General features: G+C 40.3%; 1 protein-coding gene across 1 annotated transcript in view; it reads right to left on the bottom strand.

Moving 5' to 3' along the window:
- LOC124282758 (dynein axonemal heavy chain 2-like) overlaps positions 1 to 19,976 on the bottom strand; it is a 109,888-nt gene that overhangs the window by 76,754 nt on the left and 13,158 nt on the right. The window contains 19 exon segments of the mRNA XM_046718785.1: positions 279 to 440; positions 1,482 to 1,730; positions 2,477 to 2,566; positions 3,142 to 3,298; positions 3,998 to 4,198; positions 4,766 to 4,977; positions 5,502 to 5,636; positions 6,082 to 6,252; positions 7,239 to 7,343; positions 7,730 to 8,021; positions 8,480 to 8,626; positions 9,609 to 9,688; positions 11,740 to 11,745; positions 14,631 to 14,765; positions 16,941 to 17,126; positions 17,378 to 17,507; positions 18,018 to 18,223; positions 18,366 to 18,473; positions 19,733 to 19,870. Coding sequence (XP_046574741.1) covers positions 279 to 440; positions 1,482 to 1,730; positions 2,477 to 2,566; positions 3,142 to 3,298; positions 3,998 to 4,198; positions 4,766 to 4,977; positions 5,502 to 5,636; positions 6,082 to 6,252; positions 7,239 to 7,343; positions 7,730 to 8,021; positions 8,480 to 8,626; positions 9,609 to 9,688; positions 11,740 to 11,745; positions 14,631 to 14,765; positions 16,941 to 17,126; positions 17,378 to 17,507; positions 18,018 to 18,223; positions 18,366 to 18,473; positions 19,733 to 19,870 — 2,910 coding nt within the window.

The raw sequence follows: 19,976 nt of genomic DNA on the forward strand, positions 1-19,976 counted from the left end.
CCTGTTAACATCAGCGCCATGTTAAGATCATTAACACCCATCTTCCCTCGTATAAATGGCATTGTGTCAACACAGCCCAAAAGTCTCGTCAAAACTGAATCAACACCATGTTTCTTGAACTACTTATCATCATTTTGACAACTTGGCATTAGTATCATGTCAGCATCCGTAACATCTCATCAGCATCTTCTCAACATTGTGTCAACATATCTTTATGACTTGTGAACAACACATCAACATCGCATTGCCTGGTTTATTAAACATTATCCCTGGTGTACCTTGAGCTCTCTGCTGTGTTTGTTGAGCTTCTTGTAGAGAGAGACAGAGAGAGTCTCCATGTTTGCTGTCTGAAGCTCGGTGAACTTGCCGACCTTCCAGTCCTGCCATAGCTCCTCCCACTCCTTGGTCAGCTGCCACACCGCCTCGATCTGCTCCAACTCCTGTCGGGGGAACAACAGAGTGAGTGAGTGAGTGAGTGAGTGAGTGAGTGAGTGAGTGAGTGAGTGAGTGAGTGAGTGAGTGAGTGAGTGAGTGAGTGAGTGAGTGAGTGAGTGAGTGAGTGAGTGAGTGAGTGAGTGAGTGAGTGAGTGAGTGAGTGAGTGAGTGAGTGAGTGAGTGAGTGAGTGAGTGAGTGAGTGAGTGAGTGAGTTTAGTTTTACGCCGCACTCAGCAATATTCCTGTCGGGGGAACAACAGTGTGAGTGAGTGAGTGAGTGAGTGAGTGAGTGAGTGAGTGAGTGAGTGAGTGAGTGAGTGAGTGAGTTTAGTTTACCCCGCACTCAGCAATATTCTTGTCAGGGGAACAACAGTGTGAGTGAGTGAGTGAGTGAGTGAGCAAGCAAGTTTAGTTTTCCACGCACTGCAAAATTCCAGCTATATGGCTGCGGAGTTAGTGAGTGAGTGAGTGAGCAAGTTTAGTTTTACACCGCACTCAGCAATATTCCAGCTATATGGCGGCGGAGTGAGTGAGTGAGCAAGTTTAGTTTTACGCCACACTGCAATATTCCAGCTATATGGCAGCGGAGTGAGTGAGTGAGTGAGTGTGTGAGTGAGCAAGTTTAGTTTTACATCAAGACTCCAGTACCAAACCTGGGTTGATTCTTGATGCAGCTCACCAACAGAATACTAGTGAATGGGTATTGCAGAGCATTTTTTTTTATTTTGCGATATATTGCGATTCAGAAGCAGATATTTTTTAACAAAAAAGCATATATATTTTAACAAAAAAACTACTTATAATTGAGTAAATGCTTGATTTATAATGCAATACATCAATAAGAAATTAGGTTAAAGACAACAGATGTCATTGGTCAATATTTATTGAGAAAACATCAGTCATTAAAAATTGTAATTTTTTTTAAGCTTCTCCCCTAACGAGCAAGGAAAGCATGAATGCAGCAGAAAAAGGGGGGTGCACATCATTTTAGCTAAAAGAGGAAAAACACAATTGGGAATTAATTTATGAGCATGCATGGACCTACCTTCTCAAGATTGGCAATTTCCTTGGAAGGTGGTTGATCAATCTTGAAGATGTTCAAACCTTTCCTGATATTCTGCTCGGAGTCTTTGAGAGCTGTGAGAGACTTGCGGATTGTATCAATAGTCTCCAGAGCTGATGGAGTTGCCACGTTGCTGGTGAAGGGTCCCTTGGTCTGGAACTCGTCCAGGAGATTCGCCACCTGTTTCTTCAGTTCCTCTGACTGGGCGAGGAGACTGCTCTTGAACTTTTCCTGTTAGCAGGTCAGAGTCAGAGTGAACGAGGGTGTATTACATCAGTCAGCTGATATGTGGTTTGTTTGTTTGTTTGTTTTCAGGGACACAAGTTTTTTTTCACTTGATTCCAATGACTTTCAGGCTTTAAATGATGTGATGCTGTTAAATATTTTGGGGAGTTGAAAATCCAAGGTTAATCAGAGGCACAGATAAGCTGCGTAATTACGTAAATATGTATGTGAAAACTCAATTCCTATTAAGTCTATTGCTTATAAGTATGCTTGAATTTTTGTAAATACTCAATAAATGTGATCTTACATGCGTACACACAAAAATGTCAAATCTTAGCTTGCGTACCGGTGGATAGATAAAATAACTGAGGTATATTGAGAGGTTTTATTTCAGGACATGAACTTGACAACTTGCAGTCTTTCTTATCGTTTCTCATATTACAGATCAAATATAAATAGTAAACACTAACATTTACACTTTATTATATTTTTAAAATTAATGCAAAATGGCAAAATACCCAATTGAATTTGAGTGAGGTGGGTACAGTTTATTTGGTTACCAGAGCTACAGATAACTTGTTGGTAACCGTTACTCAAAGGAAAATTACGATACCCAATTGAGATGAACACAAGCGAGTACATAACTCAATGACCCAAAGAGTTATCTGCAGCTCTGTTAATATATGACCTCATTGCAGCATCATGCACGAAACAAACTGGGAATATTTGGAGAACTCATATGATGACTTTACCTTGTGTTTCTTAAGCATTGTCTCAGCGTCGATGAGAGTTTCCTGGAAAGCCACCCATTCCCCATGGAGAGCCTTGTGCATCTCGATGACCTGTATGCAAGATGAATATAGTCAAGTACCATGGAAAAGTCTACTTCATATCAAAATGGCTTGACTTAGAAAGAACAAAGACAAATTATCCCACAATTGAAAATGTCCATTAATTTACATAGCCACACATTAAAGCTTCTAACATTGATTACATATGTCTGCTGTGTTCATAGTGCAAAAAACAGCAGTATTCTAAACCAGAAAATCAGATGAAGTTAAGCAACACCAAGGTCGGACAGTCCTTGGATGGGTGACCGTGTTTGGCAGCTTGACTCCTGAGAGTTTCTAGGACGTTAGTCCTGCCCCACAACGAAGCACACGTGACACATGTGGTCTCACCTTAGGCAAGTGAGTTTGTTCAAAATTGCCTCTGTTCACCCAGCAGAAAATGGGTACCCGGTGGGATAAGTCATGTGACTATCAACCTTCTAGCGCCTCACAGGCAGCTTGGGTTATCCGGGGTAATAATAATCAGATTGTAGCGTTTTGAGCATGCCCCCTGGTGGTGTGGAATTCATTGCATTACAAATGCCCTTATTATTATCATTATTATTATTATTAAAATGGCTGCTTACATCTTCCTGAATGGTGACTTCGTACTTCTCCAGAATGCTGAACTGGTCGTTGAGGGGAGCAAACTTGGCCTCTATCTCGGGTTTGTCGTTGTTGAGTTTCTCCCATAGATTCAGACTGTCTCCCAGTTCATCCAATGTCTGGGGTAGCCGCTTGACCCTGGAAGTCATGGCAATAGTTTTGTGTCATAAATAATAATTTTGAAATCCAGTCAAACTGAAGAAAGCTAAATGGTTTAGGTGAGGTGAGGTGAAATTGGGTTTAACGTCGTGCTTGAGAATATTTTGCTCATATGTGTATGTGCGGCTGCTTGTACTAGCCCCGACTTAAGCTGGTTTTATAGTGCTAGCTCACTGAGATACCATGCCGCAGTGAAGCATGAATACCCCACTCAGACACATTATACTGACTCCGAGCCGACCAGTCCTTGTTGTACCCATTAATGCCGAGAGCCAGGCAGGGACCAACAAGTACCATATTTTAACGTCTTTTGGTATGACGCGGTCGGGTAAATGGTTTAGGAGTGAGTGAGTGAGTGAGTGAGTTCAGTTTTACACCGCACTCAGCAATATTCCAGCTATATGGCGCTGTCTGTAAATAATCGAGTTTGGACCAGACAATCCAGTGATCAACAACATGAGCATCGATCTGCGCAATTGGGAACTGATGACATGTGTCAACCAAGTCAGCGAGCCTGACCACCCGATCCCGTTAGTTGCCTCTTACGATAAGCATGGGTTACTGAAGATCAGTATCCTAACCTGGATCTTCACGGGTAAATGGTTTCGGAACATCCCATGTATTACGCCTCAAACATTGCTCATTTTAAGAATGACATAATACAACAAAGAGATTTACTTTTCACTGTTGTCCTTGAGGAACGTATACAGCTCCTTCAGCTTGCTGGATGCTATCTCGTTGAGGAGGGTGGTGAACTTGCTCTGCCAGTCTTTACAGTGAGACAGGATGGCCTGTTTCAGCGGGGAACAGTCCAGGAGGACGAACTGGATGTTGAGGATAGTCTCCTGTGTCTGGACATTGTTAGCCACCTCGTCATATCTGCAGAAGAACATGTATCCATAGTAACCACCAGCATTCACCTCATGACAATCAAAGCTATTAAGTATTCACACAATGAGAGTGTTTTATGCATGCCAAATTTTGTCTTGATTCCACATCCACGAACTGATGATTTTAAGGGGGGGGGTCACCCATTTTGATCTGGGGAGCTAGGGGGGTCATCAATTTTGTACACACGTACTGGGGTGGTGGTCATCAATTTTGTAAATAAAAATATGGGGAGGGGGGGGGTCATAGATGACATGCAGGGATTCACGTATTTCGTACATAAATTTTAGGGGGGGGGTCATTCACATTGCACATGCTTCTCCATAAAAATCATCATCAACACCCCTAGCCATAAATTATGAACGGTCCCTAACTCGTAGTAGCAAATTCTGTTACATTTTATAACACGAGTATACTTGTGGTAGACAGTCAATGTGTTAATGAAAATCAAAATAATTTTAGGTTGCGATAACCACGAGAATGGATCTGGGGTTAATGTAGGTCTACTGAAATGTTACCCTGTGGATACAAACAATGGGCTGATGTGATCCAACATACCTGCCAATATCTGCATCAAACGAAGACACCTGTGGGTTGAGTTTCTGGTATCTTCGGATGAAGGCGTCCTTCTGAATCTCCCAGATCTCCCTGTAGTTGTCCCAGGTGCTCAGATAGTTCTGCAGGTGAGACGCGTTACTCTGCATACCGCTGTTAACCACGGTCTGGATCTTCTTGGTCTCGTCATCCTGTGCTATAACTTCGTATATAGCCTGGAAACATAGCATAGAATCAGCTTTTCCAATTCATTGATGTGTACACTTTAGCCCTAAAAAGCCAGCTTTACTCTTTTCCTTTGTCCGTACCTCAATGCTTGATTGGTTGGTTAAACATTAACGAGAATCAAGGGCAGGTAATTTGATGCTGTAAGAACCATAGGAAATGATCCTGGGCCCTTATTCTCAAAACATTCGTAGCCCTAAGAATTCTTAACTTTGATTGTAGCCAATGTGTTAAGAATGGGCTTAAGAAGTTTGTAGGTCTATGAACGTTTTGAGAATAGCTAGCCAGGATTTGGTGTAGGTTTATCAAAAGGTGAGCCCCACTCTAAACCTGACACCATTGATAACACAATGAAATATAACCCTATGTAGAAAGTTAAATATATAATGTGCCTGGACCATTATCGTGCAGCAGCAAACAAAAGGATGTTAAAACCCCCCTAACTTCCCACATCATTCCACAACATTTTCACTTTGTTGGGATCCCATTCCATTGGCCAGTAATAAAACTTTACCAGCTCTCTCATGGACTTCTTCCTAGTCCGGAGAGCATCAGGCAGCCTCTTGATGCCGGAGATGGCCTTGGTGAGATGGGATGACATGTTCCCCATGATAGTAGCCAGCTGCTTCAGGGTGGGCGAGAATTCCACCTACAGGAAAGAATTGTTGGAGTGAACATTGTCAAAATTATTGAAAGCGTGGACAAATTTTTGTGTGACGTTCTTCACTCTAGACACTTAGCATAACACAGACTTTCCTCAAATCTGTTCTTTCGGTTCATGCATAGTGCAAGGGGATCGGGTGGTCAGGCTCGCTGGCTTGGTTGACACATGTCATCGGTTCCAACTTATGCAGATCGATGCTCATGCTGTTAATCACTGGATTGTCTGGCCCAGACTTGATTATTTACAGATCGCCGCCATATAGCTGGAATATTGCTGAGTGCGGCATAAATCTAAACTTACTCACTCACTCATGCATAGTGCAAGAGTTTTTCTAACCCAGGTAGTCACCATTCCATTTTTCAAGGTTAGATGAGTTGCAGAAACGTTTTGAATATAACTCCAAGGATGGTAATAGTTCGGTAATACAAACCTTATCTTGTTCCAGAATGACCTTGACCCTGAAGAGTGGATTTGGCTGAGATTTGCCATCCCCGTTGATGGCCTTGGACAGTTCCTGTAGGGAGTACTTGACGTTGAGACGGAATGCCTCCTCCACCATCTTGTCCATCTTCTCCGTGTAGCGGTGCCAGTGTTGCTGAACCTGGACAACATCATCAGCGTGTCATACAACAACAGCAGCAACAACAACAGCAGCAACAACAACAGCAACAACAACAGTTTCTTCAACAACAACAGCTTCTACACCGACAGCTTCACAACAGTAGTAGCAGCAGCTACAACAGTAGATACTATAACAACAGCAGTTACAGCAACAACAGCTGCTACAACAGCTGCTACAACAGCTACTACAACAGCAACAACAACTACACACAACAGAAACAAAACAAACCATATCTGCTCTGCTCCAACAAACTTCTAGACCAGTCTATGTATAATACTCATAACCACCCTCTAAGACCAAACACTGACGTGACACTCATTCTTTCTTGCATACACTACAGATTCATAAAGAAAACAACAGAGAGGATGGGTATAAAATTGCCTACTATTGCTGATATAAGTATTAGTGGTGGTCCGATTAATTGAAATAATCGAAGATTGGTCGTTGAGTGACTAAACGACCAAGCAATCGATCATGTTTTCTCATAATCGAACACAAACAATTCTGGAACACTTTTTTTCATTAACAGTAATTTTCACTAGGTTGGTTTTGTCTGTTACATTTCATAAGCACTACAAGCTCGTTCCAAGTCATGATTGAATTATCTTAAAGACTCTAAGAAATCCATGTTCCTAACATACTAGTCATCCTTTATAGATGTGAAAATTTGCCCCAAAACCCCAAAGAACTACATGTTTTTTCCTGTATTTTTTGGTGTGTATTTACAAATTTCATAAATGGTTGTAATGAACCAATCATCAATTATCAGATTTTAACCAATTCCCAACACTTATAAGTTTTAGTTTCATAAACGTTTGAAATGTTTTTCTCACTAAAACCCAATCTCGAAAGAACAATTCTAACTTGTGTATGATTTAGGCAAGAGCTTAGGACTTTGTCGGTTTTCAAACAATCTTTAGCACTTAGCATGGTAACTACTGCAACTAAAGTGCCAGTTGCCTCACCTCTGCTCCGTCGTGTTTGAAGACATCATGCGTCTGGTTCATGGTGGATACAATCTCCTCATGGATCTCCTTGAGTTGTTTCTGTACAGACTCTCGCAGTCTGGCCTGCAGACACATGGATACTCCACTTAATCATACTAGAAAAATGCTACAATAATAAATTTGCAGACATGGAAACATATTCAATTAAATTTTGCAGGAGTGAGTTATCATATTTGGGATTGATGCAAAGGTCGATCCACACAGGTCAAAAAGAAACCTGAGAACATAATATTACTTTTTGATGGTTTACAACCCTTGATTTCTTTCAAGAGGGAAATCACTGCATTTATCTGCAATTTCAGTGGAATACAAAATGACACATGTCTAAACATTAGTCAGAAGTCCAAAGTCTGAGTCTAGCACGCTAATGACAGTCTACTATCGGCATGAAGTTTACAGAAAATGATGCTTGGGCTGTAACATAATTTTGGCCATGAAGTTAAGCCCACCTGATCTTCATCAAACTCCAGATTTTCATAGATCTTCCTGCTGTCGATCTTCACCAGTAGAGTCTTGCTGATCTTGACACAGTGGCCGGAGACAGTCATGTTGGCCCCCTTGTAGTCATCCACTATTGCCTGTACCTTACTGGCATGAACTCGACACTCGCCAACAAAGTAGTCCGATATCCCCTTCGAGGCCCATGTCAGCTTGGTGAGTCCGGCATGGATCTTCTTATCTAGCACTTTGATCCTCTCCCGGAACAATCCTCGCTCCTCCAGTGACAATGCAGCGATAATTCTGGAAAGATGTCAGTCTGTTATATAGATAATCATATAAGTTGTTCACTGGTCACGAGGGGGACATGGGTTGATGTACCCTCGATGTTTGTTTATGTTCCCTGAGCTTTAAGGGCGATGGAAGGGAGATAACTCTAAATCTGTTTTCCTTGTCAGCAAAATCTAGCGATGGCTACAAAAAGATTTGTACCCGTGCTTCAAAATTAACAATAAGGTGTTCAGTAAGATAAATACGTTGTTCACTCAGGTCCCTCGGGGCCCATGGGTTGATGTACCCTCGATGTTTGCTTATGTTCCCCTTGCCCTTCGGGCTCAGGGAACATAAACAAACATGGAGGGTACATCAACCCATGCCCACCCCTCGTGACCAGTGAACAACTTATAATATTCACTTCATGGAGCTGGGAAGACGGTGATGTCATAGAGTTGGCCCAACCCCAACTGATACGATTAGCTGACCTGTTGTAGTCTCGGACAACCAGTAGCACGTGTTCACGCAGGTTACGGAGGTCTTCCCTCTTGGAGTAGACATCGGCTGCGTAGTGTGGGATCTCGAACATCAGCCTCTCCCAGTAGTGGATCTCCTGGAACATCTTCAGCATGTTCCTGAAGGGCAAGGTCACACAGTGACAAGATGGACAAAATATTTGGTACATATTTTCAGAGGCACCTTTCTTAACACAACCTGAATGTGATGAGATGGTAATATCAGGGATACATTTCAATTTGCAAAGATGCATTCAAAACATCTTTTAAAGTCATTTTTGGTGTGCAAACAGTAAACAGTACTCCATAAGTATACATGGCTAAAATATATTTTTGGTTTATAGAAACATAAATGCAAAACATATTGCTTGGTTAGTTAACCAATTAACTGTAGTAACATTTGCTGTTAATTCATATGAAACAACAGATGCAAAACATTTAAATGTTACATACAAATTTAAAAAACGAGTAAAGATATCTTTAATAATAATAATAATAATGTGTACTTCTATTGCGCTAAATTCCATTCACCAAGTGCTTGCTCGAAACGCATACAAACAGACAATTCCTTATTACCCCGGATAACCCAAGCTGCCTATGAGGTGCTAGAAGGTTATAGTCACATGACTTATCCTACCGGGTACCCATTTTCTGCTGGGTGAACAGAGGCAATTTTGAACAAACTCACTTGCCTAAGGTGAGACCACATGTGTCACGTGTGCTTCATTGTGGGGCAGGACTAAAGTCCAAGAAACTCTCAAGAGTCAAGATGCCGAACACGGTCACCCATCCGAGCACTGTCCGCGCCCTGTGTTGCTTAACTTCAACTGATTTGTGACCTGAGCACTATGCACAGGACCACATGCCACCACTGATCACCATGTGATGTTTAGACAGACTAAAAACACAGATCCCAGAGAGTGAATAAATATAGCTTAAGTCTAAAATAATTTGGCTAATCTAGACTGCCGTGGAGACTAGGAATTGCTATGCGCTTCTTTTGGATCATAATTTAGTGTTTTTTAAGATACTTATTTTCAGTAAGATAACTTTTTTTTTGAGACAGTTAGTCACACTGACCATGTGAAGCCATGATGCCTACCTGTTAAAGTTGATGTCCAACATGGGTGGTCTCTCCATACTGCGACACATCAGCGGTGCCTCCAGCTGTTTCTGGGGCTCCTGTTAAAGACATTCACACCAGGTCACAAAACATCGTCTAATGTCTGTCTGTTGCGTGTTGCATTACAACAAATCATTAAATTGCTGATTTTCATACTTGTCCGCTTGAATTTAGAATTTACAGGAAATATTCATAGTACCATTGATTCCTCAAACTGAATAAGTCTCAATCTACACTTCATGTTCAACACTTCAATTATTAACTTCAGTATCATGGGCGGATCCAGGAATTTTGAAAGGAGGGGTGGGGGAGTTTCAGGGTTTTTGAACCCCTGAACCCCACATTAGCTCCGCTAACTAAAAAAAAAAAAAAAAATCTTCAATGTGGTTTTAAGTCATTTTCAAAAGGGGGGGGGTTCGAACCCCCTGAACCCCCCTCTGGATCCGCCAATGAGTATACTTTCATCCACTGAATTCACAATCTACAGACTATCTGGTAGGTTAAAACAGAAACAAAATGGGATGAAATAAAAAGTAGTTGCCAGACAGATACCACCACTATCACAAAAACAACACAAATCCACCACCATTTCATGATAACACAGTTTTTGACAAACACAAATTGTGCATGACACTGGGAAGATTTATTTGGTGTGGGAGGGTCTGAAGATGGCTTTCAAATACATTTCAAGTAATTATTATATTCAAGTTTGGTCAGTGATACTCCTTATGTTCCTCTAATTTCTTTTGAGTTCCTAACAATTTCATCACATGTGAAGGATGCTGGCTGGATGAGAACAAGACTTGAGTGATGGAGTGTGTTACATCATCATCATCATCATCATCAATTAGAGTTTAACGTCGGCTTCAGACTGTAGCCAATGTCGCCGACGGGGTAGGTGGGAATTAAGTTAATAATGAATATGTTTATAATAAGGAGTAAACAACCATACCCAACAAAATGTTAATGAAGGGGCGTTAACTTACCTTGAATTTAGAATGAAAACGTTTACAAATATGATAATAAAATAAATAAAAAGGAAAGGAAAAATAAAATGGTTTGTTTTAATAAATTAGGGGAGATGAATAACAGAACTAAATTGATAGAGTTTATAAATAAAGTGGGGTTGTTATATTTGGGGGTGGTGGGGTGGGGTGGGGTTTGGGGCTGATAAGTGAAAAAACATGGTAAAGCATATTTAGCGTATATTTATTATGTTACAGTTAAGCTGTAATGGTTGTGTATTTAGTGGGCCTACTAAGGAAAGAAAAAGGGGTTAACCTTAGCCCGGGGGGGTGGGCCACTTATAATGTACAATATCTAAGCTACATATATAGTTGGTCCCAGCTTAATTTGGAAAGCAAGCCCGAAGTGATGCAGGCTTTGTACACAAGGATCATAATCTGCACAAATCTAGGACTCAAATTCACTATCTGTAGATTCTGGAATCACTAAGGGAAGCAACTATGTGACTGCAAATTGATTGCAGCTCCTTGAAAGTACTTCCAGTATTCGAAAAGAAAATATGTTAACAAAGTTAACTCTGCAGTGTGTGTTTAAGCAATACTAATCTACATGGATTTACTATTGGGACAGTAAATGTTGTTGCACAACACTATCACATATGTCTAATGAAAGTGTGAATGATGATGATGATGATGATGATGATGATGATGATGATGATGATGATGATGATGATGATGATGATGATGATGATGATGATGGATATTTCTATGGGGATATATGAATCGCATCTCATTGCTCATAACACTACATTAAAATGCTAAAAGCAGATATGTTACATACACCCAGGCCAAACAATATCAAATCCAAGATCGATTCTAGCAGGTGTCTTAATTTACTAGGGGCTGGATTGAAGGTGTGGAGGGTTGGAAAATAATGTTTTAATATCAGCTCCATAAGGCCTACCCGAAAAAATATGTTATTGATAAAATATTTAGCGAAATATGTGACATTATGCGTGAAATAATTCACGTCTCAAAAGGTGCAGTGTGCAGTACACGTTGGTGAGACCACGTGACATTAGGTCACTACATGACACAGATAAATCTATGGAATGGCAAATAGCAAGAAGCAAAGAGAAACTTACATGGTTCTGGAACAAAGAAAGATACATTGATTAGTAGAAAATGTCAGAGAAGATTTGGAAACTGTGGTATCTGTACAAGAAGGTCTCAAAGGATAATGTACAGCTCAGATGCTTGATAGGCATTTAGAAGCTGGAACGACTGACTGACTGACTGAGCGTTTAGTTTATTTCTACGCCGCTTTTAGCAATATTCCAGCAACATCACAGCAGGGGACACCAGAAATGGGCTTCACACATTGTACCCAAAGTTGGAAGGAAACATAACAACATATGGTATGGATTTACAACTTCTTTAATTTGTCCAACAAGTTTTCTGGGCTACTTCTTGCTCCTTACTATCATTGTTTTCAAATGTGTGTTTTCCTATCACTGGTTTCATTAGTGGCTTCCAATCAATCCTATCATGTATATCCTATCCTTTTCGTTGTATAAACAGTCTGTACATACCAATCAAACACATTGCATAAACATACCTCTTAATCTCTTAATTCTGTACATCTCAATCAAAACATATCACTTAATCTCCTTGATCTCTGTACATCTCAATCTGTAATTCCATCTCACTGGCTTCCTGTACGTACTATATATTTTGCTCGTAATCATATTCTATCATTCACCTGATGAAGGGGCAAGAAGTAGCCCAGAAATGTCGTGTTTTAAATATTAAAGAAGTTGTAAATCATACCATACGTTGTTAAGATAATGTACAGCTGATAAACGTCCCTACTTTATGGGTTTGTAAAAACTAAGCTGTGACGGATACAGCCTCTGGGTAGGAGGCAAGATCCCCAATAGATATAATAAGTATATATATATACACAAAGAACTTAGTTAAGCACCCCCTGACATATCTCAGGATTGAATGAGCCCCGATCTTAATCCTTTGGAGCATATATGGGACATTATTGGTCACCCTGAGCAAGAAAGGTATCCTCATGTACAGAATCTGGCATGAGGACTGGATCAAGGGGTATGAGGAGAGTGCTGGCTGTCAAACAGTCACATGGATTTTAAACTCGGTATTGACCTTGAATCGTGTAAGACACGTAAAATGACATTTTGAATGTTAAGATTCACCAATAAATTCCACTTTAAACATTCCAGGGCATACATGTACAAACATGGTTTTGTATGAAAATCAGTGTTGTTTCAAAATGAGCATTTATCATCATAAAATCAACATGGATTCCAATTATTTTGCTGTTTTTTATGAGTCAAAGGATCATACGGGTAAAAAAATTCATGTTTTCCATCGTGGTCACCACAAGAAGTTTTATGTATGTGTTGAAAACCTATCATTGCAAAACTACAGGGGGGTGCTTAATTAAGTTCTTTGTGTATGTATAGAGAAAGGAGTATATATATATATATATATTTAGAGAGAGAGATAAAACTGGAAGTTCAAGACCAGGTATATTGAGCCACAATAGATACGATAAATCTACACAGACAGTAATGACGTTTTACCAGTAGGACACTTTTACTTGTAACTAATTATGTCCATGTAAAACATCTGCAGAATTTAAAACACTACGGTTTCTTCCACAACTGCCACTGTGAATGTCATAACAGAAACCAGAATTACAATCGTGTTACATATTGCTGAATATTGCGACTTATCTGTGTAATTAATAGAACAGACAAAGTCTAAATAATTTCAGGAATGAAAAAAAATTCAAACCCAGAAGACAATGTACACTGGTAAATATCACTCATTTTGTTGTTGTGAATTAAGGGGAGTCAACAATGTGAGAGAAAATCACGTACACACCATGAATGAAAATATTTTTTGTGAATAAATTTCTGACTAGATTTTAGGTTAAACTACATGAATAGTAATGAAACTTGTTATATTTGTATTACCCAATAAACAATAGATTGCTTCAAAGAAAACCTACTGCAATACTTGTCCTTTGAAATATTTTGTGGAGTATATTAGTGTACTAGTAATATCATGTACAAGCTGACGTACATTAACCTTTAATGATTATTATATGAAATGTTGTGGTTTTTTTAAATTTGAAATGTAGTAATTGTAAAAGGCCATATCTATGACAGCAGTTATAAGAAGGCAGAGTGATACGAAACTAAAAAATATGAAACTAAAAATAATCACTCCTGCTTTGTCTGTTACGTCTGTTACTTAAGGTTCAAACATTTCATTATAATGTTTATTGCTATACAGGTTCATATAACAATACTTTGTGTTGATCTGTAGCGCGAGATTATGGCTGGATGTATTGCATGTATATTTTTGTTTCAAATTTTATTAAAAGTTTTCAACTTAAGTATCACTGTCTGTGCATAATAACGCTGAAGGGGTCGTTGTCGGCACAGGTACTACAGATACGTACCCCAGGTACGTTTCTGTATACAGACATGTACCCTAAACAAAGACAAACTACAGAAACGTACCCGGTACCCTAAACGACGGACGAGTCCATATTCCGCAACCCAAAACCGAAACCGTATGTAGTTGTTCCAGTTCATCTGATTGCTAGTGGTGTACGTTGTGCACCGTGACATATTCATTACTGTGTATGCTCTTATATAACGATATCCTATGCATCTAATACAACAGCAATGACCGTTCCGATGAAGAAAACTCCACAATGCAGAATGGAATCGTCCAAGGGTACGTTTCTGTATTCTGATTTTGGCTAGTGTACCTGGGGTACACATCTGTAGTACCCGTGCCGACAACGACCCCTTCAGCCATAATAACATAGGTTTTACAAAATAAAGCATATTCCTTCAAGGCTACAGACATGTTGCATTGTCAGTTCCAATGGGGATTCTGGCTACCAATCATGGCTCAATGTATCTGTAAAGGTTATAACCATTAAACATCTATGGAAAAAAAATATCCTGCTACAAACTGATCTACTGACCTTGTCCACTGTCTGGGTCCATTCATAGAAGGTCTTGCGAATGAAGTCATCCAGTGCAATACACAGCTGTTGGTACTGACCTCTGACCTCTTCCCCTGACCCGATTTGGGGCAGGAAGTGAGCTCTGTCCAGCATCTAAATCATTAAGTTTAGTGGTAGAGAGTTGCATGATCTCAGTACAGGAATTATTATGAGTCTTTGGGCTATGGCTAAAAATGACACAATGCCAAACTAGAAAGTGTTTTTACTCGTAAAAACAGATGTCTCCCCCTTCCCCCAATTCAACATTGAGACCTCAACAGAAATAAATAATTGAAACAGGAAAAATGAAAATTGAATAAAACTCAAACCCCCAAAAGGCGCATCTACATGATATGGAGAGGCAGTATACCAAATTTGGTGAAGATTGTTCAAGCAGTTTTAGAGTTATGTTCCGGAAACAATGGGAATGCCAATGCCCGAACTCCGACAGATACTCAACCAAAAACAATATGTCTCCCGACCCTTCGGGGGAGACATAATTAGTGCCAAACTCAAACTGCAATAGAATGGTGAAAACATGTCTGGTGTGGCAGAAACATAAGTGATTTCTGTAAAAAACATCACCATATCTTCATACTATAGTTGTATTTTAAATACTGAGACTGAATAAGATTTAAACTGTAACAGGTAAGTATGTCGCATTCTAGAGTCATAGGAATGTTGTCTATGTTGAATAGCATGATATGGTATAAAATGCTTTATAATCAGTAAATATCATACATGTTTAATAAATGGTAAAATAGTTGATTTTTGTCAAATACGATAAATGTTAAACAAATGGTGAAATACTACATATTTTACAATACTGAACATTATATATGGAGCTGTTGTTACCAACAACATCTGGTTCAGTTTTAGCCAATCTGGTACAATTTTCACAAGGCTATTTTGTTGTAAAATGTAAATACAGCAAATAGTTTTCAAACAACATTAGAAAAAGCCATCATTTAACAATGCAAAACAAAGTTCAGGTCTGCTAGCTACATCTAGCTTTCTTCTACACAACATGACAACGGTTTATGGATAATATCATACTACACGATCACCACAGCAACCACTAGATGACTAGGATCACATGATCACTTCTCGAAGATCACATGACTAGAATCACATCTAAACAAGCCCACACCCTCGGCCGTACAACAGGAGAATGCACTTATCAGCGGGGATTCATTTGATCTTACAGATAATTACGGTTAGTCATCTACACATTAATCACTAAAACAACAGGGCCTAGATTTTCGAAGCTCTCTTGCGCTAAGAGAGCTTTGAAAATCTGGGCCCAGGTAATTTACAATTACTTGGGCTAAATACATTCCACAACATGGAATAGAATAAACATCTTGAGGATATCATCAAAGCTAAGACAGCTGAGAATGACAGATAAATTTCTGTCAATAATGAAAAAAACAAAGGGGAAAGGAGGTTACCTTATGACTTAATTTTCCAAATATTTGTTTACTTTTAGTATAGGTCCGTCTCCTATTCTCGCGGTAAACACGTTTTCTGCCGAAATCGCTGATGCGCGACACTTACCGGTTGTTTACATCACCAACTGGTAACTAGGAAGTGGACCAAGTCTGTAAGTGATCAAAATCTTGCAGTGTCACGAATATTGGGGAATTTATACCAACTTGGACATATCATTACTTTTTGCCGCCCTTTCCGGCACTATTGCACTTACATACACTCAATAACGTTAATTCCTGGTAATACCGTAAGAATGGGAGAAGCCTCGTTTCGTCAATGGCGGATCGTATTGTTTATCACCGGGTGGTAATTCACCTGATGGATCTAGCAGCTGACAGATGTAGATGTTAGAGGAGAAGGCCCTTCATTTAAAAACAACAAGCATTCATACGATAAGAATTGTTTGTGTTATTTTTTCAGCCGATATCTGTAAGTACCGCGAGAATAGGAAACGCCTTCCTACTTTAGATATCCGATTCAGAAATGTATTTTTACATTCTCAAACAAAAAGAATGTCAATTATTTTGTGTTTTAACAAACTGATTGATGGTGATCGAAAGCTTCATCTCTGAACTAAATCTCATCTTTAATAGACAAAAAACCATGCATAAATTAAAATCACCAATCTGAAAAACATTCAACAAAGTCCATCACCAACATTAGAACAAAATACCCACTCAAAATGAAACAAAAATAAGATCAGCTGCAAGTGCATTCTCCCATTGACTTCCACCTTAACAAACCTTGACCTTGACCCCTGACCCTGGTCAGCTCAACCAATGAAAATCCTCTACCTACCATCATACCCCTCTCAATTCTCTTTTTGAGCAGGCGAGCCCAGTGCGCCATCCCAGAGAATTTAGGGTGTGACGGAGTTAGAGGAGCAAGCCCCTTCTGTGAGAGCTCTTTTTTCACAGAGTTGAGTTCCTCATTAAACAGCGTGTACACCTCCACAGTCTTCTTGTCAATGGTGCGACGGATGGCCTGGAAAGGAAGGAAATTTTTAGGGTTATCACAAAGATAGGGGTATGTTCAATACAATGACAATATAACCTCATACTGGACACCTATTCTGGCCTGGAACCCAATAGGGTACTGGACTTCTTTTCTGTTCCGGAATTCAAAATGGGGAAAAGCACTGGCAATAAACATCTCTTCTGTTCTGGCGCACAAAGTACTGGATGCCTTTTCTGAACCTCATACAAGACAAAGGTTTCACTAGAACAGCAACTGACCTCTCTTGTGGAAAGATGCATGAAGACGTCCAACAGCTCTATGCCCTGTTCCACTGTTGTCACTGTGTCGAAAGCTGATGAGATCACGTTCTGCATCATCACCTCCAAATCCTTCACACCAGCCCGGAACCTGAACAGAACATTAACATCAGTCACATCCTCTCATTTTTCATCAGCAGGATCTTGAACTTCCTCAGATATGGTTCATGAAAAGTACAATTAAAAGTCATGCAAATATTTTCATAGTTAATTAGCTGATTTGAGATTCTTGTTAAAACCTGTCTTGGAGAAGGTTTGGCCTGTTACAACCTGTCTCCATCATGACACGCCAACAGTCACAGACCAACAAGAGTGAGTGAGTGAGTTGGGTTTTAAGCTGCTTTTAGCAATATTCCAGCAATATCACGGCGGGGAACACCAGAAATGGGCTTCACACATTGTACCCATGTGGGTAATCGAACCCGAGTCTTCGGCGTGACGAGCGAACGCTTTAACCACCAGGCTACCCCATCGCCCCCCCAGACCACAAGAAAAATAAGAGGTGTTTTTGGAGACAAAGCATCCGTATCACACCCTGTCCGTATATTCAGGGATGGGGGCCTTTCTGATCTTGATGTCCAGGATACAACATACAACATACCTGTTGTAGTCATCATGCCATGATGTAGCCTTCACATCCAGAATTGTCTTCTTCACAGAACGGAGGATGTTGAGATTTTTACCAAACTGTGCCTCTATCTCCAGCAGACCTCTTGTGATCTCCGGCCCCTTCTGACCTCCGAAGTACGGCATCTCTGTTCGATTCCCATCCTCCATACGGGCAAAGTGGATCTGAGCCTCACAAACCTGCAATAAAAGAAATCTCTACATTTAGGAACTGTCCAGTGTGAACAAAAGGACATAAAGGAATAGCATTTTAAATATTTAGTGAAAAGGTTCACATTCATGGTGCTTTGTTATATTACGTAAAGCGTTTGAACATGCCTACCTCAAGGAGATCCTTGCATCTCTGTATGAAAGCATCAATCTGGGCAAAGATGCTGCTCTTGTCCAGAACCCAGCCCGAGGGGGAGAACTTGTGGTGCAACTTGGCCGTCTACAAACATACACAAAGCTCAACATACAAATACACGTACAGGAGATACGAAACATATTTAGGATATAAACATCATGTGTTGGTCAATTTCCGGGTGTTATTGAGTATTTGAAGCACGCCGTTGGTTGCAAATGAAATATTCCCATGCTTCAAATACTCAATAACACCCGGGGGAATTGGCCAACACATGATGTTTATTGACATTGTAAACACAAAACTAAACCAAAAGGCCCACATGGCTTTTACTGTCTGCACTCATTGACATCAAGTACGGGTACAGCAGTGAAGTGTCATCAGCCGGCCATTTCAGCTGGTTCCCATGGTAGCATCTTGAACTGCTCATTTGTGACGTCATTCCGACTTTATGTCACAATATGATTTGAATGATGTCACCACTGCTGACGACGCAACAATACAATTGTGTGCGATATTTGTACGTGTCAATATGCAGTGAATAGTCTTGCAATTTCTGGGAATCAAGTACCATTCGATCATGTTTTTCAACCATTCAGATTAAAGAACACGGTGACTTTTGGTTTACAATGTTAGTTATCATGTAGATCAACTGAACAAAGGAACAAGTTATTTCATAAGAGACAACAATTGTTTATCAGGCAAAAGAATATGGTTGACCATGATTTGCATCAAACTGTTTTTTATTTCAGACTACTCATATAATACTCACAGTATAATAATATAATAACGTTTGAAGGTTTGGGAGGAACACAAGCCCTTTCAGATTTCCAGTAGTTTCAGACTAGCAGGCTATTATGTTCCCATGTGGACACCTGTTCATCTCATTGTGGTTTTGTGCAATTTAAACAACTCTCCAATTCGAATTGGTGATGTAATGTATAGGTAATGTATAAGTAGCATCCTGTAACACCAAGGGGACACAACTCTGCAAAATTGCAGCACTTCAAATAACTGGGCCACAGTGCCCCTAAGGTGTAGAAGTCATAGCATTTGGGCACACTATGAGACATAACTCAGCAGAGTAAACTGCCTAGATTAATGTAGGAGGCTTTATGGGATGCTACTCTGCAGAGAAAAATATAGGCCATTGGCAGTTATCAGGTCAGGTCAGGCAGGCAATCAGGTCAGGTCAGGCAGGTCAGGTCAGGTCAGGCAAGGCGCAGGCAGGCGCAGGGGGCAGGCAGGCAGGGCAGGGCAGGGCAGGGCAGGGCAGGGCAGGGCAGGGCAGGGCAGGGGGCAGGGCAGGGCAGGGCAGGGCAGGGGGCAGGGCAGTGTCTCCTCACCCGGTCGTAGATCTCCTTCCACTCCTCACAACACTTGATGCAGTCCTTCAGGGTCTTCTTCCCAGACTGGACGTAGCCGTCGAAGATCTTGTCCAGGTTGATGTCCCGACAGCAGCGACGGATGATCTCATTGCTCATCTGGAATCAGGTTGCCATGGTTACGCACAACTTCTAGAATATGCAAATCTTCAATCAGCTGTTTGTGAAACTTCATGGAGAAGGCTATGAATGTGTTCACGCTTAA

Source organism: Haliotis rubra, unplaced genomic scaffold (assembly GCF_003918875.1).
Source record: "Haliotis rubra isolate DU_JTF1 unplaced genomic scaffold, ASM391887v1 Scf302, whole genome shotgun sequence".
Taxonomy (NCBI): domain Eukaryota; kingdom Metazoa; phylum Mollusca; class Gastropoda; order Lepetellida; family Haliotidae; genus Haliotis; species Haliotis rubra.